General features: G+C 43.0%; 1 protein-coding gene across 1 annotated transcript in view; it reads right to left on the bottom strand.

The window, feature by feature from the left end:
* capn9 (calpain 9) overlaps positions 1-25,038 on the bottom strand; it is a 57,460-nt gene that overhangs the window by 4,883 nt on the left and 27,539 nt on the right. Inside the window, exons 8-18 of the mRNA XM_063039959.1 lie at positions 23,511-23,588; positions 18,514-18,674; positions 16,121-16,290; positions 15,322-15,530; positions 13,212-13,248; positions 6,902-6,985; positions 6,287-6,344; positions 5,958-6,022; positions 3,292-3,360; positions 3,134-3,212; positions 1,594-1,710 (exon numbers count right to left, since the gene is read on the bottom strand). Coding sequence (XP_062896029.1) covers positions 1,594-1,710; positions 3,134-3,212; positions 3,292-3,360; positions 5,958-6,022; positions 6,287-6,344; positions 6,902-6,985; positions 13,212-13,248; positions 15,322-15,530; positions 16,121-16,290; positions 18,514-18,674; positions 23,511-23,588 — 1,127 coding nt within the window. The remainder of the gene's footprint in view (positions 1-1,593; positions 1,711-3,133; positions 3,213-3,291; positions 3,361-5,957; positions 6,023-6,286; positions 6,345-6,901; positions 6,986-13,211; positions 13,249-15,321; positions 15,531-16,120; positions 16,291-18,513; positions 18,675-23,510; positions 23,589-25,038) is intronic.

Raw genomic sequence — 25,038 nt, 5'->3', positions numbered from 1 at the left:
ACCAAATCAACACTGACCATCAACCACATTGCTCTAATCCTACATTAAACCTACTTTTATTCTCCCCAACTTCTCATCAACTTCCCTCAATTTTTACCAGGGTCTAGTGTCCAGTAATTTTTCCACTAGTGTCCTGTGTTTTGTAGTATCTCCAGATACATGAAAGGGTCAGCATGGATGTGATAGGATGAAAAGCCTATTTCTCTGCTGTACAATTCTGATTTTATGACTTTGCCTGATTTCTGTCTGCACAAGCAAGATTCTTGCTGGGAATGGTGGTTGAGGCAGACTGATTAGGGACACGTTAGAGACTCTTACAAAGGCACATGGATGAAAGAAACATGGAGGGCTATGTGGGAGAAGGGAAGGTTAAAAGTAAAGGTTCAAAGGGAAGGTTCAAAGGGAAGGTTCAAAGGGAAGGTTCAAAGTAAATTTATTATAAAAGTTATTATATTTCACTATATACTAACCTGAGATTAGTTTTCTTGCAAGCATTCACAGTAAATACAAAGAAACAGAGTGAAAAGACATACAACAAAGACAATCAATGTACAAAAGATAAATTCTGAAAATACAATAAAGAAAAGAAACAGTAAATATAATAAATATCAAGAACTTGAGTTATAGAGTCATTGAAAGCTAGTCCACAGCTTGTGAAATCAGTCCAGTGACGGGGCAAGTGAAATAAATATAAATGTAAACACACATACATGCATATACACATACACTGTTTGCACCAAGACATCTCAGAAGACTTTCCAAATTTACACTGTACCTCTATAAAAAGTGATCAGAACAGGTAATTAAAATATGTGACACAAAAGGTTTGGTCAAAGGCAGAAACACATTTTCAGAGCTCAGAACTTTGATGCAGATATGCATATATAATACAGCTCAGGCATGTCAAACAATCAAAAAGAAAAAGTTCTGGATGCTGATTCTAATGTCATCGTGTTGAGATTAATATTTGGCATAAACGAGAATTTGAAGTTGGAGAAGTGAAAAGATCCCAGAGAACGAGGAGGATAGAGGAGACTGAACAAAAGCCGTGGTTGGTCACATGGGATTTTAAAGCAAAGCTGATACTTATTAAATCAGTTCCATTGTCGGTCATGGGTTATGGGAAAAATTATTTGGCAAACTAAGCCGTACAATTTTTGACTTGCTGAGGTTTAAGGCAGGGAGATGTGAGGCTGGCAGGAATGGCAATAGAATAATATTTAGTTTGAAAATTTGGAACTACTTGCTGCACATGCTAAGCAGAACACTTGCAATAAACACAGAGCAAATTTAATGTAGGCAATCTCAACCCATGGGAAAAGTGCACTATTAAATGTTCATCACTACAGAATCTGGTTTCCTCTTACGGATAATTCTAGCCAATGTTTATCTTTCAACCAAAGTCAGTAAAAAAATAAAGTAAATGAGGTGGTCAGTACTTTAAAAAAAAACTGGTGCTATGTGTTTCTTGAATGACAACAAAATTGTAGGTATAAAGTGCATTAGGAAGGATTCTTTTTCTCTTAAGAAAAATCAGCAGGATGACATAGGAGATGGCATATTCTATCCAATAGCTTACGAGTTAATACTCACTGAATGCAGTCTCCAACCGAACCATGCAACGAATGTAGTTATCAAAGTCGATTTGTAGGTAAGTATCTTCATATCGGAGGACCAGTAGTTGCAGTAATTGGTTGTTGAGGTGAAACCCTGAAGAGCAACAAGAAAGTGGAGTTGGATTGAGATGTCCAGGGATTGCCAGGAATACCAAGAGCTGTTCTGTCTTCTATTCCAGTGTCATTGTGCCAAAGAGGTTAAGCAGAAACTCAGAAACTGGGCCACCTCATCTTTACTGACACTGCATTCATCTTGGCTTTCCATTTTACTAGTATCAGTTTATCTTTCAAGGCATTGACTTTGAGTCAAAAATATGTTCACCATTTCAATAAGGCTGACACTGTTATTTCAGAGTCCATTATAACAGTGATAATCTATGGGTAACATGCACAAAACGCTGGAGGAACTCTGCGAGTCAGACAGCAGCTATGGAGGGAAATATGCAGTCGACGTTTTGGGCTGAGATGATCCATCAAGACTAGAAAGGAAGAGGCCAAATGCCAGAATAAGAAGGTGCACAAAGTGGAAAGTGTAGAAGATGGCAGGTGAAAAGTGAAACCAGGGGAGGGAGAAGGACAGTGGATGGAAGGGGTGAATGCAGTCAGAAGCTGGGAGGTGACAAGTGGAAGAAAGTTTTCAATAAGCAATAATCAGGCTTTGGATAAAGGTGCTGAAGAACATACAGTACGTGATTTTTATCATTGCCAGGGTCAATTCTACCAATCCCATTAAAGTGGGAATAACCTTTCTAATCCTACCAGTGCTGGAAATCAATCCCCAGGTCCTATAAGTGCTCAAGTCCACATCAACACACACAAAACACTGGAAGAACTCAGTAAGTCAGGCAGCATCTATGCAGATAGTGAACACTTCTGGCCAAGATGTTACACATGTCCTGATGAAATGTCTCACCCCAAAATGTTGACTTTTTCCATTCCACAGATGCTGCCTAACTTGCTGAGTTCTCCAGCACTTTGTGTGCATTGCTGTGGATTTCCAGCATCTGCAGAATCCCATGTTTATGATTTGGTGTTCAAATCTACTTTGTTTTATTTCAAGCCCTGAGTATTCCACAAATATGGAACTTATGCACAGGAGAAAGGCATAGCTAACAAAATCATGTTAAGTGGGGTGTTTGCTAACATTAACGGCTGTGGTTCAGTTTGTAACAATCTTCTCTGAGTTAGCCTGAAGAGGCAAAATCCACTCCTCTAGTTCAAGCTAGGATGATCGGCCAAGACAATACTAAAGGTGTGCTGCACTGTCACCCTCTGGTGATTTGTAAAGTTACACAGCACCAGAAGGCAAATACCGAGTTCATTTTCTCTGGAGTTGCTGGTGTGTATGTACATGTGTGTGTGTACGTACGTGTACACACACACACACACACACACACACACTCACACACACACCACACACACACACACACACACACACATCCTGTGGGCAAGAAACTGAAGAACTGTCTGTATTGTCAGGCATGGCCTGAGCCTTCACTGAGTCCACAGTTCCTTACCAGCATTCCTGACAGCAGATCGAAGCTCATGAGCAGATATGGTCCCTGATTTATCATGGTCACACCTCATGAAAGCACTCTGCAGTGACAACAAAAACACAAGATGAGACCCGGAGGATCAGAGTCAAAAGAGCAGATTTCCTTTTTACTTCATATACCTTCCATGTGCCCAGCTGCTTCCAGAAGATCTTAAATTCTTCAAACCCAAGTCCTCCAGAATCCTCTTTCTGTGATGAAGAAATGGTCAAGGAATATTTTTTGATGTTGTCATTTTTCCCTCTTATGCATCTCTCCACAGTAGGCATGAGATAACCAAAAATCCAACTGCCATCTGAACTATTTCCCTGCCCAAACCATGGTTTTTCTTGTCTTGCAGACATTTTACAATTACTAAATATTACCAATGGAAATAAAATTACAAACTTTGTGAAGTTGTTTCACACTGGAATACTCTGCATGCTTGATATGCACTCAGTGGCCATTTTAATAGGTACCTCCTGTATGTTTCTTCCCCATTCTGATGTTTGGTCCGAACAGGAACTGAACCTCTTGACTCTGTCTGCATGCTTTTATGCTTTGAGTTGATACCACATGATTGGATTATTAGATATCTGCATTAACAAGCAGGTGTACAGGTGTACCTAATAAAGTGGCCACTGAGTGTATTTATTGAGTAGCTCAAAGTAAATTAATTAGTACACATCTGTTACCATATACTCTCTTGAGATTAATTTTCTTGCAGGCATTCATAGGAAAATAAAGAAATACAATAGACTTAATGAAATACTAAACAGACTGACAAACTATGTGCAAAAGAAAATAGATTGTGCACATAAAAAAAAATCCACATTTAAAAAAATACAGGTTTAAAGTGAGTAAAGCAAGGGTCTAAGCACACATTCTTATGGTGCACCTGTACTGAAAGGAAGTGTGGAGATGTTGTTGCCAATCTGTACTGACTGGGGTCTGTCAATGAGGAAATGACAATCCAGTTGCACAGGGAGGTTCTGGAGTTTAGATGAATTTGAATGCTGAGCTCCAGTCAATGAAGGGCATCCTTCATTGTCCAGCTGTTCCAGAGATGAGTGAAGGGACAAAGAAACGGCCTCTACTGTTGGTGTGCTGCGACAGTCGGTAAATTGGATTGAGGTAGGAGTTGGTCTGTTTCATGACCAGGCTCTCAATGCACTTCGTCACAATGGATGCAAGTGCTACTCATATTTCAGTATCACAGCTGAAGGACCCAATGCTTGCTTTCAGTCACTGCCACTATATGTGGTGTAAAAACTCTTGCCCAATTTATATTGTTATGGCTTCAATCCCCATTCAAGAGACTTGCCCACTTAATTCTGGCTGGCACTGCTTTGACCTCCTGCAAGTACTTTACATTTCTTAGAGTCATTGAGTCATAGAGAAGTACAGCACAGAAACAGGCCCTTCAGCCATCTAGTCCATGCTGAAAACATTTAAACTGCCTACTCCCATCGACCTGCACTGGAACCATTGCCCTTCATATCCCTACTATCCACATACCCATCCAAATTTCTCTTAAACATTGAAATAGAGCTCGTATGGACCACTTGTGCTGGCAGCTCATGTTCCCCTTAAACTTCTCACCCTTCAACCTTAACCCATGACTTCTGGTTATAGTCCCACCCAACCTCGGTAGGTAAAGCCTGCTTGCATTTACCCTATCTATACCCCTCAATTTTGCATACCTCTATCAAATCTCCTCTCAGTTTTCTACATTCTAAAGAATATAATCCCAACCTATTCAATCTTTCCTTATAACTAAGGTCCTCCAGACCCAGCAACGTCCTTGTAAATTTTCTCTGTACTCTCTCAACCTGATTTACATCTTTCCTGTAGGTAGGTGACCAAATCTGCACACAATACTCCAAATTAGGCCTCACCACCATCTTCTACAACTTCAACATAACATCCCATTTTCTGTACTCAATACATTGATTTGCGAAGGCCGATGTGCCAAAAGCTTTCTTTATGACCCTCTCTACCTGTGACACTATTTTCAATGAATTATGTTCTGGTATTCCCAGATCCCTTTGTTCTACCACACTCCTCAATGCCCTGCCATTCACTATGTAAGACCTATCCTGGTTGGTCCTACCAAAGTGCAAAACCTCACACTTCTCTGCATTAAATTCCATCTGCCATTTTTCAGCCCATTTTTTCAGCTGATGCAGATCTCTCTGCAAACCATGACAGCCTTCCTCACTGTCCACTACACCCCCAATCTTGGTGTCATCTGCAAATTTGCTGATCTAGTTAACCACATTATCATCCAGATCATTGATATAGATGACAAACAACAAAGGACCCAGCACCAGTCCCTGTGGCATAACAGTCACAGGTCTCCAGTCAGAAAGGCAACCCCCTATTACTACTTTCTGGCTTCTTCCACAAAGCCAATTTCTGATCCAATTACTACCTCATCTTGAATGCCAAGTGACTGAACATTCTTGACCAACCTTGTCAACGTCCTTACTAAAATTCATGTAGACAACACCTGTTGCCTTGCCTTCATCCACTTTCCTTGAGCATTCCTTGAAAAACTCCACAAGACTGGTTAGACATTACCTACCACGCAAGGTGGTGTACAAGATGCACAGAATTTCCAGATGATTTATTTTTACAAACAAGTGAGAACATAAGAAAATAGGAGCAGGAGTAGGTCTTCTGTCCCCGTTCCCAAAGCCATTAATCCCTCTACTTTCCCTAATTTAACAACAAATATTAATTTAGCCTTTGCAGCAACTCATTTTTTTCTAGTTAGGTTTGCAGGAGAAAGTAGAGCACAGGATACATTGTAGAGGGACACAATACTGCGACACGTCTCAATGTCAAAGCTCTCAATCCCCAGCTCCTTTTCTGTAAAACAAACAACATTAGTGATCCATCCTGCCCAATACTCAGTACATGCACAAGGTTCCTTGGCATCAGCTTCCGGATTGACCACTTGAGCCTGCTGTTGGCCAATGGAACTTAAGGGTCACATTGGTTCACAGCCCCTCCTCACATCTTGTTGTGGACTCTAGAAAAGGAATTGGGCCACATCACCTCATCGTCTAGTGTGTTAAACTTCCAGAGAACAAGATGACGTTCCTTTGACAATGTTGCATGTGGCGAACTTACGTCTTGAAAATGCATGTTCTAAAATGTCTTGCAATTCAAAAGCACTGATTTCCAGATCCTGAAAACGAGAATTAAAAATGTCAAGGAAGGATAAGATTAGGTTGCTGCATGTCAAGGCTCAATAAACCTCTGAGTTTATCATCTCCATCTTCCATTAGGTAGAGCTTGTAGGTTTTAATTTATGCTCGTCACAAACCACTTTCCACCCCTATTCATACACATCTCAGAGACAGCCCACCCACCACTTTACAGTTCAAAAAAATTCTGAACCTCCCCCCCACTCCTGAAGTTACTTGATCTCATCTTCAACCTTCTTGCCCCCGCTCCTAACACTCTGAGACCCCACTCCTGCCACTCTGTGCATAAGCCCCTTACACTGTGATTCCACTCCTGAACCTCTGAATCCCCACTTCTGACACCCCCAGCATCCACCCCCCTGACACCCTGTGCCCCTGCTCCCAACACCCCGAGCGCCCCCTGACACTCCAAGCACCCGACCCCCCCCCCCGAGCCGACACCCCGACATTCTGTGCACCCACTCCCGACACCCCAAGCACCCATCCCTATGTATTTGAGCTCCCCTGCTGGTCGATATCAGAAAACATGGCTGCTCACCTTCCCTGCAATTTGCTCGAACACAGCCCGGAACTGCTTCTCTTCTGCACTCTCCTCCGTGGGTCTCTGCATTGGTTTGGGCGGCTGCAACAAAAGGTTTTATTTCATTCTCCGCTCTAATGGAAACACTTCATTTTTCTGCCTTACTTCCTTCAGGACTGATGTCTGCTCAGCCAGGGTGGGGACAGTCTGACTGTCTGACTGAACTGTGGTCACCTCTCCCCTCCTCTGCTCCATGTTCGAACCTCACTGTGAAAACCTGAGCTCATGAGCCTGCGCTGACAGCACTGGCACAGAACTTAATCAGCAACTATATTGTTGCTCCTCCCATCCCTCGACAACACCTTCCCAATCCTGGTAAAGTGTGTCCGGGACACAAGAGTAGTTGTGTTCTCCTTGTGGCTGTGGACCAACATGTATCCCTCAACCAACAAAAGAAAATAGGTAAAGGAGACAGCCACTTGGGCCCTCAAGCGTGCACCCACCTGTTCAAGGTGATCTTTGGCTGTTCTGTCCCTAACCTCAAACACTCTTCTGCATCACTTACACAAAATTCAATTCCGCGATTTTTTTTTCCAAAAATAAGTCAACTTCCTCTTTAGTCTCCCCTCAATGGTCCAGACTCCACAATCTCAGGGGAAGGGAAATCCAGAAATATACCCTGTTGCAGGGCTCACCAAAGTAGGACATAGAGCCATAGCGCTATTGTCCACAAAAACCAGCCAATCAGCCCACCTTGTCCATACCAACAATGCTGTCCAACTCATCCAGTCCCACATCCCCAGATCCCCACATCCCACTAAATCTTTCCCATCTGTATGCCTTTTAAATGTTAAATCATTTCAAATGTTAACTCTGCCTAGACCAGACTTGGAGAATTGTGTTCAGTTCTGGTTGCCCTGTTAAAGGAAGGATGTGGAAGCTTTAGAGATAATGCAGAGGAGATTTACCAGGATGCTGTCTGGATTGGAGAGCATGTCTTATGAGGATAGGTAGAGTGAGCTAAGGCTTTTCTCTTTGGAGCAAAGGAGGATGAAAGCTGACTTTGTAAAGGTGTACAAGATTATAAAAGGCACAGATAGAATGGACAACCTGTGCCTTTTCCCCAGGGCAGAAATGGCTAAAACAAAGAGGATATAGGGGGAGGTCAGAGGTAGGCTTTTTACACAGAACGTGGTAGGTAGGTGGAACTCACTGCCCAGTTGGTGGGGGTGGCAGATACATTAGGGCATTTAAGAGCCTCCTAACTTAAGAGCACATGGATGAAAGAAAGCCGGAGGACTATGTGGAAGGGAAGGATTAGATTGATCTAGGAGTAGGGTAAAGGGTTGACACAGCATCAAGGGCCTGTACTGTGCTCTACTGTTCTATGTTCTAAATGTTGTAACTGAACCCACTTCAACCACTTTCCAGACACCCACCACCTCCTGATCATCTGCAAGTTTTTTTTTCTGATCGTTGTCAGACTGGTGTTTGTGTCAGTTTGTTGCTGTTTTGCTATGGAGCCACTCTACTCTGAGATGTTCATCCCAGTATACTTCCCTTCTTGCTTTCAGCTGCAGACCACTACAGGATGATCTGAGCTCACAATCTCATTTATCGTTCCCTCCAAGGCTCTGCATAGGAGAGGCAGAGGCCAGACAGAGATAATCCAGATTTTACTCCCACAGTGACAAGTGGGTTGGTCACTGGACTATTTAGTTGACTGGTCATGAGTGAGAGGTGGGCTGGTGATGCAAGTTGCAACTGTGACCAAACACAGGCCATTGGTCAAATTCAACTGCAATAAAGGAAGAAATGGTGTACCCCTCCCGTACCTGTTCAGGGTGGAAGATAAAATGGGACGTGTGTGGCCCCTTCAAACTGGAAATTCCCTCAGGAAAGGTGAGTAAAAATCTCACACGTGACATAGGATTTTCAGCTCAGAGACAGGCTGTTCAGCCCCACCTGTTCCTGTTGTCATTTATGCTTCACGCAACATTCACCCATCTCCCCTCTGTTGGATTGTTGGACTCAGAGGACATAGACCAGTACAGCACAGGCACAGGCCCTTCAGCCCACAGTGTTGCAATGAACTCAATGAAAACTCAATGCATTCAATGGGCTGAATGCCCTAATTCTGCTCCCATGTATTATGAATTAGGGTTTGGAATTGTTATTTTTGGTTTTTTTCTTGTAGTTTGACTTTCCTATGCTCATTACAGTTTTATATAATCATCAATATAAATGTAATTGTTCAGTAAATTTTCTAGTAATTGTGGTATAGCTGATTCTATATTTTCTAGAAGCTTCTCAGTTTTTCTGCAACAGGTGTCACGCCACTTGATCTGACTATTTCAAGGGTTAATTGATGTCACTGGAATGTTATTATCTGTAGTCTGTGTACGAGAAGTCCTCAACTCCTTTTTCTTCACCTGATGTTCTCAGGGAAAAGTACGGAAAAAATGTGGCAAATGTTCAGGGGATATTCCAGCATCTGCAGAATTCCTGTTGTCTAAGTTTTCAAGAATCTGATTTGTTGGATACTATTTTAAATATGAATCCTTTAGTGAGAGGTTCCATTGGTAGAATTTATAATTTACTTTTACTAAAAAAAGATAACCTCTCACTAAAGATTAAACAAGATTGGGAGAGAGAACTTAATATGACCTTTGTTAATGAAGGTTGGTTGCGAGTTTTGAAAAAGATCAATTCTTTTTCGATATGTGCCAATTACTATTTAATTCAATTTTAAATTGTTCATCGTTTTTATTTAACAAAGAAGAGACTATCCGAAATATTTCCTAACATAGACAATTACTGTGATAGGTATAAAAATGAAGTAGCCACGTTGTCACATATGTTCTGGTCATGTTCTTCATTAAAATCTTTTTGAAAATCTTTATTTTCTACAATTTCTAAAGCTCTGAAAATTAATTTACAACCTAATACATTGTGTGTCTTATTTGGAATAGTTCCGCATCATATTCAGGGTATTTCATCTTCAGACCAACATGTAATTGCATTTGTCACATTGTTGGCAAGAAGGGCTATTTTATTGAAATGGAAAGATACCTCTGTCCCTCCATTAATTCAATGGTTTTCTCAAGTAATGTTATGTCATAGCTTGGAAAAAATTAGAAGTAGAACTTTAGATCTTCGATTCGATTTTGAGAGAAGGTGGGGGTCTTTTGCCAAATATTATCATTTAATTTGAATTAATTTATATGGTTTCCTTTCAAACTTATTTTATATAAATGTGAATTGGCGGTTGATGATTTTTCTTCTATATTATATATATAAGAAATTCAAATTCAAATCCTTCCCCATCTTTCATTCTTCAATCCTGACGAAGGGTTCCAGCCCGAAACGTCGACTCATCGTTTCTAACTGATGCTGCACAACCTGCTGAGTTTACCCCAAGTTGGATAATTTGCCGAGACTGGATGAGATGTACCCCAGGCTACTGTGGGAGGTGAGGGAGGAGATTGCTGAGCCTCTGGCGATGATCTTTACATCATCAATGGGGACGGGAGAGGTTCCGGAGGATTGGAGGGTTGCAGATGTTTTTCCTTTATTCAAGAAAGGGAGTAGACATAGTCCAGGAAATTATAGACCAGTGAGTCTTACCTCAGTGGTTGGTAAGTTAATCAAGAAGATCCTGAGAGGCAGGATCTATGAACATTTGGAGAGGTATAATATGATTAGGAATAGTCAGCATGGCTTTATCAAGGGCAGGTCATGCCTTACGAGCCTGATTGAATTTTTTGAGAATGTGGCTAAACACATTGATGAAGGAAGAGCAGTAGATGTAGTGTATATGGATTTCAGCAAGGCATTTGATAAGGTACCCCATGCAAGGCTTATTGAGAAAGAGGACTGGCTTGCCCACAGAAGGAAAAGAGTGGTTGTAGATGGGTCATATTCTGCATGGAGGTCGGTCACCAGTGGTGTGCCTCAGGGATCTGTTCTGGGACCCCTACTCTTCGTGATTTTTATAAATGAATTGGATGAGGAAGTGGAGGGATGGGTTAGTAAGTTTGCTGAAGACACAAAGGCTGGAGGTGTTGTGGATAGTGTAGAGGGCTGTCAGAGTTTACAGTGGGACATTGAAAGGATGCAAAACTGGGCTGAAATGGAGTTCAACCCAGATAAGTGTGAGGCGGTTCATATTGGTAGGTCAAATATGATGGCAGAATATAGTATTAATGGTAAGACTCTTGGCAGTGTGCAGGTTCAGAGGGATCTTGGGGTCCGAGTCCATAGGACACTCAAAGCAGCTGCGCATGTTGACTCTGTGGTTAAGAAAGCATACGGTGTATTGTATTAGCCTTCATCAATCATGGAATTGAATTTAGGAGCCAAGAGGTAATGTTACAGCTATATAGGACCCTGGTCAGACCCCACTTGGAGTACTGTGCTCAGTTCTAGTCGCCTCACTACAGGAAGGATGTGGAAGCCGTAGAAAGGGTGCAGAGGAGATTTACAAGGATGTTGCCTGGATTGGGGAGCATGCCCTATGTTGAATGAATTTGGCCTTTTCTCCATGGAGCGACAGAGGATGAGAGGTGACCTGATAGAGGTGCATAAGATGATGAGAGGCATTGATCGTGTGGATAGTCAGAGGCTTTTTCCCAGGGCTGAAATGGTTGCCACAAGAGGACACAGGTTTAAGGTGCTGGGGAGTAGGTACAGAGGAGATGTCAGGGGTAAGTTTTTTTACTCAGAGAGTGGAGGGTGTATGGAATGGGCTGCCGGCAACGGTGGTGGAGGCGGATATGAGAGGGCTTTTTAAAGAGACTTTTGGATAGGTACATGGATCTTAGAAAAATAGAGGGCTATAGGTAAGCCTAGTAATTTCTAAGGTACGGACATGTTCGGCACAACTTTGTGGGCCGAAGGGCCTGTATTGTGCTGTAGGTTTTCTATGTTTCCTCTTCTTTCTTCATTCCTTGTTTTTGTAACATTTAATAAAATAGCTGTAATCACAAAGTTTTATGCTTCCTTCTTGACTTCCAAAAAACCTCTGGGTCAATATCACCAGATCCAACATCTCAACTAAATCTATCCCCTCCTCCCTCAGGTGCTTGTCCAGCCTTCTCCTGAAAGTGCCCATGTTGTTTGTCTCAACCAATTCCTGTGGTGGTGGGTTCTATAGTTTCACCATTCCTTCAGGAAACCCCTGTGGCAATTCTGAACCTGGGGCTTATTTGCAGAGTTGAGGAATCCTTGGTGGAAGAGCTCAGACTGATACACAGCATGCAACTAGGCAAGTTACTCCACACTCTCACACTGACATCTCTGTGCCAACTGGACACAACAGCCAGCGAGCTCAAGAAATTGGGTGAGACTAGAACTAGAGGCCATGGGTTAAGGGTGAAGAGTGAAATATTTGAGGGGAACCTGAGGGGGATTTCTTTCACTCAGAGGATGATGAAAATGTGTAACGAGCTGCCAGAGGTGTTGGGTGTAGGTTCAATTGCAACATTTAAGAGAAGTTTGTACAAGTACATGGATGGGAGAGCTATAGAGGGCTATAGTTCAGGTGAGGATCAATGGCACTCGGCAGAATAACAGTTTGGCACAGACTAGACGGGCCAAAGGGCCTGTTTCTTTGCTCTGGTGCTCTATGATTTTATGAATCTAGTGGACTGGCAGGTATCAACATCTTGCTCCAAATGTCGTCCTCCTCTACCAGTAAATTTGACACATCATACTTCTCTAATTAATGCCTAGTCGCATCGATCCTCACCCAGACCACAGCCCTCCATAACCCTACCATCCATGTACCTATTCAAATTTCTCTTAAATGTTGAAATCAAAGCCACATCCACCATTTGCACTCTCACCACCCTGAGAGTGAAGAGTCCCCTCATGTTCCCTTCAAATATTTCACCTTTCAACCTTAACCCATGACCTCTAGTTGTAATCTCACCCAACCTGCTTGCATTTACCTTATCTATACCTCTCATAATTTTATAACAAGTCCCCCCTCATCTCCTACGTTCCAGAAAATAAAGTCCTAACCTATTCAACCTTTCCCCATCACTCAGGTCCCTCAATTCCCAGCAATATCCTCATGAATTTTCTCTGTACTCTTTCAATCTTATCGATCTCTTCCCTGTAGGTAGATGACCAGAATGCAAATTAGGCCTCCCCAGTGTCTTGGTTGAAGTCAGGGCTACAACCAAATTCAGCTATACACAAATTTCACAAGAAAAGCAAAACCCCTGCATTGGAAGCACTGATGTGCATTTCAATACAGTGTGAAGACACCACCAACATTTTCTCAATCTACTTGGCCTGAAGTTACAGGACAATGAAGACCTACCTCTGGTAGATCGGCACCAATTTTATCTCCCAGTTCACTGCAAATAAAAACAAATATTAGTCACTTCATAGTAGTTGCAACATACATAGTACAACAAGCAGTACAAATTGAAATTGGAGATGATAAAGGGGAAAAGATACAGAGCTTGGAATCGGCATAAGGGAGGGGCCCCCAACTTTTATTATGCCATGGACCCTTACCATTAACTGAGGGGTCCATGGACACGTGGTGGGAAACCCTGGTCTGAGGTGAGAAGGTTTTATTCTCTCACTGAGAGCAGTTTAGACAGTGATAATGATTAATAATAATAATAATGACAACTGATTTATAGAGCATTTTTCAGCACTTCTCATACAGATGATGTAGTTCAAAGCTCTTTGCAATGGGATTAAAGTGCAAACATGAAAACCAAATTTATAAAGTAAAATATTATAAAAGTAAAAATAAGCAAGAAAATAAAAGACAGAAAGATGTTAGTTAAAAGCAAGGTTAAAAAAAATAGGTTTTGAGCTGGCATTTAAAATTATCAACTGAATCCGCACCCATTTTGGCTTTAGGTACAGTACTAAATTCCACAAGGGGATTCAATGTTGACATCCAAAAGGGAAACAGGATGAACACTGGGAAAGGAAAAAAAAAAGCCTGGGTGATTATGTGGAAGAACAGGAGAATGGATCTAACTGGTTCTTTGAAAGAGTTGTCATCATCACAATGGCATAAGTCTCTTCTAAATGGAAGGTCATTCTTCTCTCCCACCCATCTGAGATATTTATCAGGAGCTCTGCATACACAGGGCTCTGAGCATTGTCAATGATCTCTCCCATCCATTTCACAATCTCTGACCCCTACCTTCAGGCAGGAGGTACCATAGCATTAGGACAAGGACTGTTAAGATGAGAAACAGCTTCTTCCCCCAGGCCGTGAGACTACCAAATTCCCTGCCACCACCCAGGTCTCATCACATATGATGTGCCAGTAGCCAGCAGGTTTACTTCAAGGTTCAAAGATCAAAGTATATTTATTATCAAAGTATGTATGCTATGGACAACCTTGAGGCACATCTCCTTACAGGCAGCTACAAAACAAAGAAACCCCTTAGAGCCCATTATAAAGACACCATCAAACACACAAATATACAAAAAAAAAACAAATCGTGCAAACAATAAAGGTAAGCAAATAACATTCGGAACTGCAGTTTGTGAAAGTGAGTTCACAACCACGAAGCCAGTCATCACTGCAGCTAATTCAGGAGCTCATTAGCTGCAGGGCACACCTCAGAGACAAGTAAACTTTGCAGGGCAGCAAGCAGCCTGTTCTTCCCCTCTGACCCCAACACCCTGACCTTTCCAATCTGCCCTAGCGCTTAAATCCTCAAACCCTTGGATTGTTCCTCACTTTAGACCCAGGCACTGCTACTTCTGGGCCCAGACCCTGTCACCTGGATTCAGCCTGTACCTGAGCTTTCCAATTAAGCTTGGCAATTTAATCGCTCCCTTTCTCTCCCTGCCAGGCCCCTAGCCCCAACTCTAACCTCCTCATCCCCACAAACCCTGGCCCATAACAGCCCTCTTCTCTCCTTGTCAGATCCCCTCTCTCCTCCAGCCCCTCAACTCCAGTCCCTAACCCTATCCTCCACACCCCTTTATGGACCTACAGCCCCACACACCCTGGCCCCACCAGTCCTCATCACTCTCCCCACCCAGCCCGCCTCTGCTCACCTCCATCCCAACCCTAATCCTAAACTCCACACCCCCACAAGCCCTGGCCCACATCACCCCAAATTTGAGCACTCCATCCGCCAACACTAACAATAAGCAATAACAACCCCCCCACCCCCACAAATCCTCAGCATATTCATAACCCGGCACTTTTTGACAAGTGGCATAAATGCACCTTATTATTTGTGGCAATATTACTTTGTGCGCCGCGTCTGAGTTACACGTAGTGCGCTGTGCCTCTCTGCCTAGAGGAATGTTGCTTCGTTTGACGGTATACATGTACATGGCTGAACGACAATAAACCTGAATTTGAACCTAAACGCCCCATTTTGTGCTGAATGACTTCGTGACTGGTTAAGCCAACACAGAGTTACTTTTAAGCCACGACTTACATGGATTTAGCTACCTTCTCCGTAAAGATTCGAACGAGAAAATCCGCCTCTTCGTTGGGTTGAAACGTGGTAGGAATAATGACATATTCCCCCGGTGGAAGTTTAAACCTTTCACAGATTTCCCTTAAATTAATGTAGGTCTTGCTCTTTGCTTGTGAAGCATGGAATCGGAAGAACTCTTTCGGCAAGTGATCAACACCACTTTCAGCCTGCAAAGCAAATTCCCGCTTTTAGCTTCACGGTCGCATTACCCATCATTCCTCATCAGTCGCAAGACAATAAGCAGAAACAAAATTCACTGAGTGAAAACATTCAGCCGAAAGCTCACGCACAAATCGCACTCACAATAAACCCACCCTTCCAGGACCCCAACTCTCACTCTTTATTCACTTCTCAGGAAGCAACTATTGTCCTTCGTTTGCGAGGCCATTTCAACAGACAAATAAAGCTAATCTTTATATTTAAAGCAGAGGTTGGCAGGCCTCTGAGTAGCAAGTGCTTCAAAGGCTATGGGACGAAGGCAGGAGAATGGGGTTGAAAGTGATAACAAATCAGCCGTGATAGAATGAGGAGCAGACTTGTTGGGCCGAATGGCCTACTTCTGCTCCTATGTGCTACGTTCTTATGAATAACATTTTGGCACCAGAGACAGGGCCTCAAATGCTCAGTGCTCACTACAGGGGCTCTCCCATCCCAGCAGCCCGCTGCTCTCCTGCAGTAAGTTGTTGATTAAAACAGAAGTGGATGAGCTACAGAGATTCCGACCTCACTACTCCATATTTGGTGGCCAAAACCAAACCTCGTAGATGGCGAATCCAATTGTCAGCAGTGCTGCCCCTTCCTTCCGCAGTTTGCGCCTGTTTTTCTGCATGAGGGCCACCACCATGGTGCACTCGTTCTCCCCGTCCTCCTGCTCCTCGTCCTCTTCCAGCAGCTTTATCTTATATTGGGGGTTGGTCCAGAAAGTGTCTGCATGCAAAACAGGTTTACTTCGTCAACAAAAACACTCCCACACCCACGCAACTCTTCATTCTGTACAGTTCTCCCATCCAAACTAATGCCTAGTTCAAATAATACAAAAAGTAGCCCATTCACTTCCAGCATCTCTTCTGGTTTGCACAAGGAAAGGACGACCAAAAAGTTCAAAAAGAAACCTTCAAAAGTTCAAAACTAAATTTATTATCAAAGCACTTATACACTCAGTGGCCACTTTATTAGGCACACCTGCTCATTAATGCAAATACCTAATTAGCCAATCATGTGGCAGCAACTCAATGCATAAAAGCATGCAGACATGGTCAAGAGGATCAATTGTTGGTTCAGACCAAATATCAGAACGGGGAAGAAATGTGATCTAAGTGACTTTGATTATGGAATAATTATTGGTGCCAGATGGGGTGGTTTGAGTATCTCAGTAACTGCTGATCTCCCGGGATTTTCATGCACAACAGAATGTGACAGTCCCTAGAGTTCACAGAGAATGGTGTAAAAAAGAAAAGCAAAAAATCATCCAGTGAGCAGCAGTTCTGTGGGTGAAAACACCTTGTTAATGAGAGAGGTCAGAGGAGAATGGCCAGTCTGGTTTAAGTTGACAGGATGGCGACAGTAACTCCAAATAACCATGTGTTACAACAGTGGTGTGCAGAAGAGCATCTCTGAATGCACAACACATCGAACTTTGAAGTGGGTGGGCTACAGCAGCAGGAGACCACAAACATACAGTCATGGTCACTCCATTAGCTACAGGAGGTACCTAATAAAGTGGTCACTGAGTGTTTATGTCACCATATACCAACTTGAAATTCACTTTCTTGCAGGCATTTACAGGAAAATAAAGAAATAGAACAGAATCTATGAAAAACTATACATAACAAAGATTGACAGTCATCCAATGTGCAAAAGACAAACAGTGAAAATAATTTAAAAAAACAAATACCACCAAGAACGCGAGTTGTAGAGTCCTTGAACGGGAGTCTACAGTTGTGGAATCAGTTCAGAGATGAGGTGAGGGAAGTAATCCATGGTGCTTTAGGAGAAACCTTTTACTGAACCTGGTAGAGTGGGACCTAAGACTCCTGTGGCAGGCACAAATGGAGTCTTTCACAACCTCAGGATGTTCCCAAGTGTTTCATGATCAATGAGGTTTTTGACGTTTTGACAGTGAGGCACAATAGCATAGCAGCTAGTGTAATGCTTTACAGCATCAGTGACTCGGGTTCAATTCCTGCCTCCGTCTGTAAGCAGTTTAGACCTTGACCATGTGGGTTTCCTCCAGTTGCTCTGCTTTCCTTCCACATTTCAAAACGTACGGTTAGCGTTAGCAATACCAAGTTGTTATCACTGGAAGGATGGCAACACTTGTGGGCTGCCCCCAGCACATCCTTAGGCTGTGTTGGTTGCTGATGCAAAACAATGCATTCACTGTATATTTCAGTGTACTAGTGACAAATAACCATATCTTTATCTCTTTTGTCTTGTCAATTTTGTAATGCCGGAAAGTCAGGAGTCAATTAACTTCAAACAAACTCTTTACACAGCACTTTACATTTGCACTCTGAATGATGTAGGTGGTTGCAAAGAGCGACAGGGGACCCAACAATGCCATTTGACCCACGCCGAGTAATAAAATCTAGTGCTGGCAGGTGCAGACAGAGACAGACTGAGGGTGCAAGTGAGAACTGTTTATGCCATCTCCTTGCAAATTTGTTGCAAAATTTGCTCCTTGTTTTTGGTCAGTTATAGATATTTTCCTTTAAAGTTTAATTTTTGTCTGTAAATGTGTAAACGGGAGTTGTGCGCCCATTCTGTGGGGATCTGCTGCAGGAGAAACATCAGACATGCTATTGCCCGATTCAATTTCCCAATGGCAATGAATAATGACTGAAAGCACAATCTCAGGAAAAAGTAACTTCTATCTTCTATATACACATTAAAAAAAAACTCCAGTGATACATTCCAAAGACAGAGTTAAGGATAGGGTTAGTGAGTTGTGGGCTTGCTACGCTAACGCCGGAAGTGTGGTGACAGTTGTGGGCTGCCCTGCACAATCCTCGCTGATTTGATTTGATGCAAACAATGCATTTCACTAGTATGATTGGGTGTACATGTGACTAAAAAGCTCATCTTTAACTTCTAGGCAAATGCAGCTCAACGGCATTTCTTTATCTACTCTCCTTGGTAAGTGTCCATTACCTAAAAAGTTCCTGCATCCGCCTGCTGTACAACCTTTTGTCCAAAGCCCTTCGAACGTTACCACCTCCCACTTGTGACGAGTGTCACTGCTCAGCGCGTCCGGTGAAAGGTTGCACACCTCCACTTTGCTGTAATGTTTCTTAAAATCATCAAAGGCCATCCTACAGAAAACAGAAAAATAATAAGCAGACAATGAAATTGTTGAGGGCAGAGTTGCATCGTCTCTGGGCCTGTACTCGTTGGAGTTTAGAAGAATGAGGGGGAGTCTCACTGAAACCTATCGAATACTGAAAAGACCAGATAAAGTGGATGCAGAGGATGTGGAGGAGTCTAGGACCAGAGACACAGCCTCAGAACACATGGACATCCCTTTAGAACAGAGTGGTGGTGAATCTTCGGAATTCATTGCCACAGACGGTGGTGGAGGCCAAATCGTTGGGTATATTTAAAGCCGATGTTGATGCTATACAGCAATCAGCAGAGGAGATAATCCCAGTACAAGAAATCAAGCACACCAACAAGGGGTGGATAACCCAAGAAATTCTAGATCTGATGGAACAAAGAAGGTTAGTGAAGAATAATGAACTGCAATGCAGAGAGCCGGACGGACGGACCAGACAATTGTGCAATATTGCAAAGGAAGAATGGCTGAATCAAAAATGCAATGAAGTAGAGGCCATATTAACAACAGCAAAGAAATGCGCAAGAAAATTAAGGAAATTACTGGAATTAAGAAAACCTCCTCTACAGGATGCATAATATCAGCAGACGAATCCATAATAACAGATCTAGATAAAGTATGTGAGAGGTGGATTCAGTATATAGAGCAGCTTTTTGAAGATAATAGAGGGGAACCCCCAGATATTAAACACCCTAATCCTGGCCCAAAGAAGAAATAACTCAAGCAATGAAAAACATGAAACATGGCAAAGCCACTGGACCCGATGAAATTTCAGTGGAAATGATACAAGCCCTAGAAGATCTGGGCATAGATATTCTTTTTGAACTGTTTAATAGCATATATGAGTCTGGTGTATTGCCTATCTCTTGAAATCAGTATTTATAACTCTGTCAAAAATTCCTGGAACTATTGACTGCAAAAATTATAGAATAATCAGTCTTATGAGTCACATAATAAAGATTTTGTTGAGAATTGTTCTGAGTCAAATTAAAAACAAGTTAAGACCAGAAACTTCTAAGCTGCAATATGGGTTTATTGAGGATAGAGGAACTAGAAACACAATTTTCATACTATGAATGCTTTCAGAAAGGGCAATTGAATATCAAAATGGTGTCTTTTTATATTTTATTGATTTCACTAAAGCATTCGACAAAGTGCAATATGAAAAATTATTTCAAATTCTCGCTAAACTAAACATTGACGGAAGGGACTAACAGTTGCTTCAAAATTTATATTGGAATCAAATGGCGGCAGTAAAATTTGATGATAATGTAAGCAGTTGGACTAAAATTCAAAGAGGAGTGAAATGATTCTCAGAGAAATAGAAGACCTAGATGGGATAAAAATTGGAGGTGTTAACATCAACAATATAAGATATGCAGATGATACCACCCTAATAGCAAGTGCTGCAGAAGACCTACAAATCCTCCTAAACAAAGTAGTACAAACAAGTGCAGATTTTGGTCTAATCGTCAACTGTAAAAAAACCAAATGTATCGTGATATCAAAACAACAGGATACTCCCAACTGCACATCGGTAACCAAGTGATTGAACAAAAGACCAGCTTTAATTACCTTGGTAGCTTCATATCACAAGATGCTAGAAGTAAAGTAGAAATAAAAAGAAGAATTGCCATTGCCAAAACCAACTTCCAAAAAATGAAACCCATTTTTACCAACAGACACATTTCCATGACAACAAGGCTTAGGCTACTAAAATGTTACATCTGGTCAATCTTGCTGTATGCTTCGGAAACATGGACTATAACACCAGAACTCCAAAGAAACTTAGAAGCAACAGAAATGTGGTTTCTTAGAAGAATGCGGAAAATATCATGTAGAGATAGGGTAACTAATGAGATAGTACTCTAACGTACCCATACAAAAAGATCTTTAATGAGAACACTAAATGAGAGGAAACTTAAATTCCTGGGCCATGTCATCAGAAAGGGAGAAATGGAATGCCTTACATTACAAGGCCGTATGCCTGGGAAACGCAGAAGAGGAAGGCAAAGAAAAAAAATATATAGACACTGTGAAAGAACTAACAGATCTAAATGTACAAGATATCATTGACGCCGCAAGGAATCGTTCGATGTGGAGAGCCATAATCACCCAAGCGTGTAACGCGCAAGGCACATGAAGAAGTAGTTTTTTTAAACGCAAACAACAGGAATTCTGCAGATGCTGGAAATTCAAGCAACATACATCAAAGTTGCTGGTGAACGCAGCAGGCCAAGCAGCATCTATAGGAAGAGGCGCAGTCGACGTTTCAGGCCGAGACCCTTCGTCAGGACCAACTGAAGGAAGAGTGAGTAAGGGATTTGAAAGCTGGAGGGGGAGGGGGAGATCCAAAATGATAGGAGAAGACAGGAGGGGGAGGGATAGAGCAGAGAGCTGGGCAGGTGATAGGCAAAGGGGATATGAGAGGATCATGGGACAGGAGGTCTGGGGAGAAAGACGGGGGGGGGTGACCCAGAGGATGGGCAAGAGGTATATTCAGAGGGACAGAGGGAGAAAAAGGAGAGTGAGAGAAAGAATGTGTGCATAAAAATGAGTAACAGATGGGGTACAAGGGGGAGGTGGGGCCTAGCGGAAGTTAGAGAAGTCAATGTTCATGCCATCAGGTTGGAGGCTACCCAGACGGAATATAAGGTGTTGTTCCTCCAACCTGAGTGTGGCTTCATCTTTACAGTAGAGGAGGCCGTGGATAGACATGTCAGAATGGGAATGGGATGTGGAATTAAAATGTGTGGCCACTGGGAGATCCTGCTTTCTCTGGCGGACAGAGCGTAGATGTTCAGCAAAGCGGTCTCCCAGTCTGCGTCGGGTCTCACCAATATATAAAAGGCCACATCGGGAGCACCGGACGCAGTATATCACCCCAGTCGACTCACAGGTGAAGTGATGCCTCACCTGGAAGGACTGTTTGGGGCCCTGAATGGTGGTAAGGGAGGAAGTGTAAGGGCATGTGTAGCACTTGTTCCGCTTACACGGATAAGTGCCAGGAGGGAGATCAGTGGGGAGGGATGGGGGGGACGAATGGACAAGGGAATTGTGTAGGGAGCGATCCCTGCGGAATGCAGAGAGAGGGGGGGAGGGAAAGATGTGCTTAGTGGTGGGATCCCGTTGGAGGTGGCGGAAGTTACGGAGAATAATATGTTGGACCCGGAGGCTGGTGGGGTGGTAGGTGAGGACCAGGGGAACCCTATTCCTAGTGGGGTGGTAGGAGGATGGAGTGAGAGCAGATGTATGTGAAATGGAGGAGATGCATTTAAGAGCAGAGTTGATAGTGGAGGAAGGGAAGCCCCTTTCTTTAAAAAATGAAGACATCTCCCTCGTCCTAGAATGAAAAGCCTCATCCTGAGAGCAGATGCGGCGGAGACGGAGGAATTGCGAGAAGGGGATGGCGTTTTTGCAAGAGACAGGGTGAGAAGAGGAATAGTCCAGATAGCTGTGAGAGTCAGTAGGCTTATAGTAGATATCAGTGGATAAGCTGTCTCCAGAGACAGAAAGATCTAGAAAGGGGAGGGAGGTGTCAGAAATAGACCAGGTAAACTTGAGGGCAGGGTGAAAGTTGGAGGCAAAGTAGTTGATAGGTTCTTGATTAGTATGGGTGTCAAGGGTTATTGAGAGAAGGCAGGAGAAAGGCATTGAGAGGGATAATAAATCACCCATGCTGGAATGGTGGAATAGAGTCAATAGGCCAAATGGCCTAATTCTACTCTTATGGTCTTATGGCTGGAAACCTGGTGAGGCTAATCCAATGACAGCTTTTGAATATCAAGGTTGACAGATGTTTGTAGGGATCCTTGGAGAATGCCAAGGGCTGTTTTTAAATTAGAATTTTTTTCAAATAGCCAACATGAGCATAATAGGCCAAATGGCACCCATCCATAGCAATGGGCCATGGAAGCATAAATCACATTGAAACAATGAAACACTGGAAGAAAATAGCTTTCCATTTTTATCAATTGTACACAAGGAAATTATCAACATTATTACAATCAGATAGTAATACAAGTGCAACGCAATATGTTATTTCAGTCACTTTGTGGGAAGAAGCAAGAATCATGAAACTATAGGAGTTGGTCTCAGAGAGTTTGCATTGGCATCCAACAAAGGTACTTCAGGGAACTCCCACAACTGCCTGGAGAGTACCTGTGTCTGAGTGGCAACCTTTGCTTTCAGTGTTCAAGGGGAACAGGCCACATCACACTGGAGGATGCATGTTATTGTGATCTGTCCTCATGGAAAAAAACAGCAGGTCCACCATCTATTAGCTCTGGAGGACAAGGTGCAAAGATTTAAGGGATGGGGTCAGGCAGAAAGCACTCCCCTATCACACTGCTTGTCATTTTAAGATGCTTCTGTGCTCTTTCCATTGGCCTGAACATGGAACATAGAACATTAGTGTGTTATCACATGTTACTTGATAAGAGTGCTTGATGGCACAGCAGAGCTGTTGCCTCTCAGCTCCAGTGACCTGCATTCAGCCCTGACCCCCGATATTACCTGTGTGAATATCACATTCCCCACGTGACCATCAGATGCCTGAAGTTTCCTGTCACATTTCAAGGACATGCCATCTGGTGCATTAATTGGCTACTATAAACTGCCCCAGGTAGGGAGGACGATGGGAGTGTGGTTCAAATAAAACGTGATTAATGTAGGATTAGAGTAAATGGGTTGTTGACGAATGGGCCTGTTTCTGTGCTGCATCTCTCTGTGACTCTGGGAAGATATCAGTCGATTTTCTTCAAAACGCCATGGGATGTTGGACTAGTCTATTCATCAAATCCCTTGGCATACTTACCAAAACTCGCCATCATCTTTGGAGATCGCGTTAAGCCTTCGGTAATCGGCTGCATCCACTGACTTCCATTCAGGAGAGCTGGAATAGAGTACAGAACATAAAACAGTATAGCACAGTCCAAGCTCTTGGGCCTAGAATGTTGTGCCAACCCTTTAACCTACTCTGCGACCAATCTGACCCTTCCCTCCCACAAGGCTCCCCATTTCTCTATCATACACGTCTATCTAAGAGCATCTTAAATCTCCCTAGTATTGGCCTCTACCACCACCCCTGGCAAGGTATTTATCACTTTCTGGGTAAAGAAGCTACTTCCGACATCCTCCTTATTACTTTCCTCCAATCACTTGAAAATGTCGCTGGCTGTCCACTCTTATCACCTTCTACACCTCTCATCCTCCACTCTGAAAGTAGGGATGGAATGCTACATATGGTTGCAGTTCATACCCCATCCGTCTGTGCTGTCGGCAGGAAAAGTTGGAGATTTGCCCAACCTGGGGGATTGGTGCCAGTCTGAACCAGACAGGGAACGGTGAAGCAGTTTGACTTGTAATACAGAGAAGGAACAGTGGGGCTGAGTGGCCTGCTTCTGTGCTCTGTGTTTATGTCCATAAGGCAGAGAAGCAGAATTAGGCTATTTGGCCATCAGGTCCGCTATGCTATTTGATTATCGTTGATTTATTTTCCCTCTCAACCTCATTCTTCTGCATTCTTCCCCATAACGTTTGACATCCTTACTCATCCAAAACCCCACTTTAACTATATGCAATGACTTGGCCTCCACAGCCATCTGAGGCAATGAATTCCACAGTTTCACAACGCTCTGGCTAAAGACATTCCTCCTCACTTCTGTTCTAAAGGGATGTCCTTCTATTCTGAGGATGTGCCGTCTGATCCTGGACTCTCCCACTATTAGAACATCCTCCCCACATCCACTCTATTTCGGCCTTTCAATATTTGTTAGATTGCAAGAGAATCCTGCCCCTCCCCCAATCCTCTGAATTCCAGTGAGTACAGGCCCAGAGCCAAACATTCCTCATAAGTTAACCCTTCTGTTCCCAGATCATTTTCGTAAACCTTCTCTGCACCCTCTCCAATGGCAACATGTCCTTTCTTAGGTATGGGATCCAAAACTGCTCACAGCATTCCAGAAACAGCCTGACCAATGCCTCACAAAGCCTCAGCATCAGATCCTTTATTTCAGATTAAGGCTGACCAATGCCTCACAAAGCCTCAGCATTACATTCTTTATGGTCCTCACAAAATGAATGCCAACACTGCACGTGTCTTTCTTACTACCGACTCAGTCTGCCAGTTAAACTTCAGGAAATCTTGATCTAGGAATCACAAGTCCCTTTGCACCTCTGATTTCTGAATTTGCTCCCCATTTAGAAGATAGCCTATGCCTTTATTCCTTCCACCAAGCACATGACCATACACTTCCCAACATTGTGTTCCATCCACTCCTTCTTTGCCCACTCTCCTAATCTGGCCAAGTCCTTCTGCAGGCCCCTTACTTCCTGAATACTAC

This window comes from Mobula hypostoma, chromosome 2, assembly GCF_963921235.1.
Source record: "Mobula hypostoma chromosome 2, sMobHyp1.1, whole genome shotgun sequence".
NCBI lineage: Eukaryota > Metazoa > Chordata > Chondrichthyes > Myliobatiformes > Myliobatidae > Mobula > Mobula hypostoma.
The sequence above is the reverse complement of the archived record's forward strand: the minus strand, read 5'-3'. Positions and strand labels throughout refer to the sequence as shown.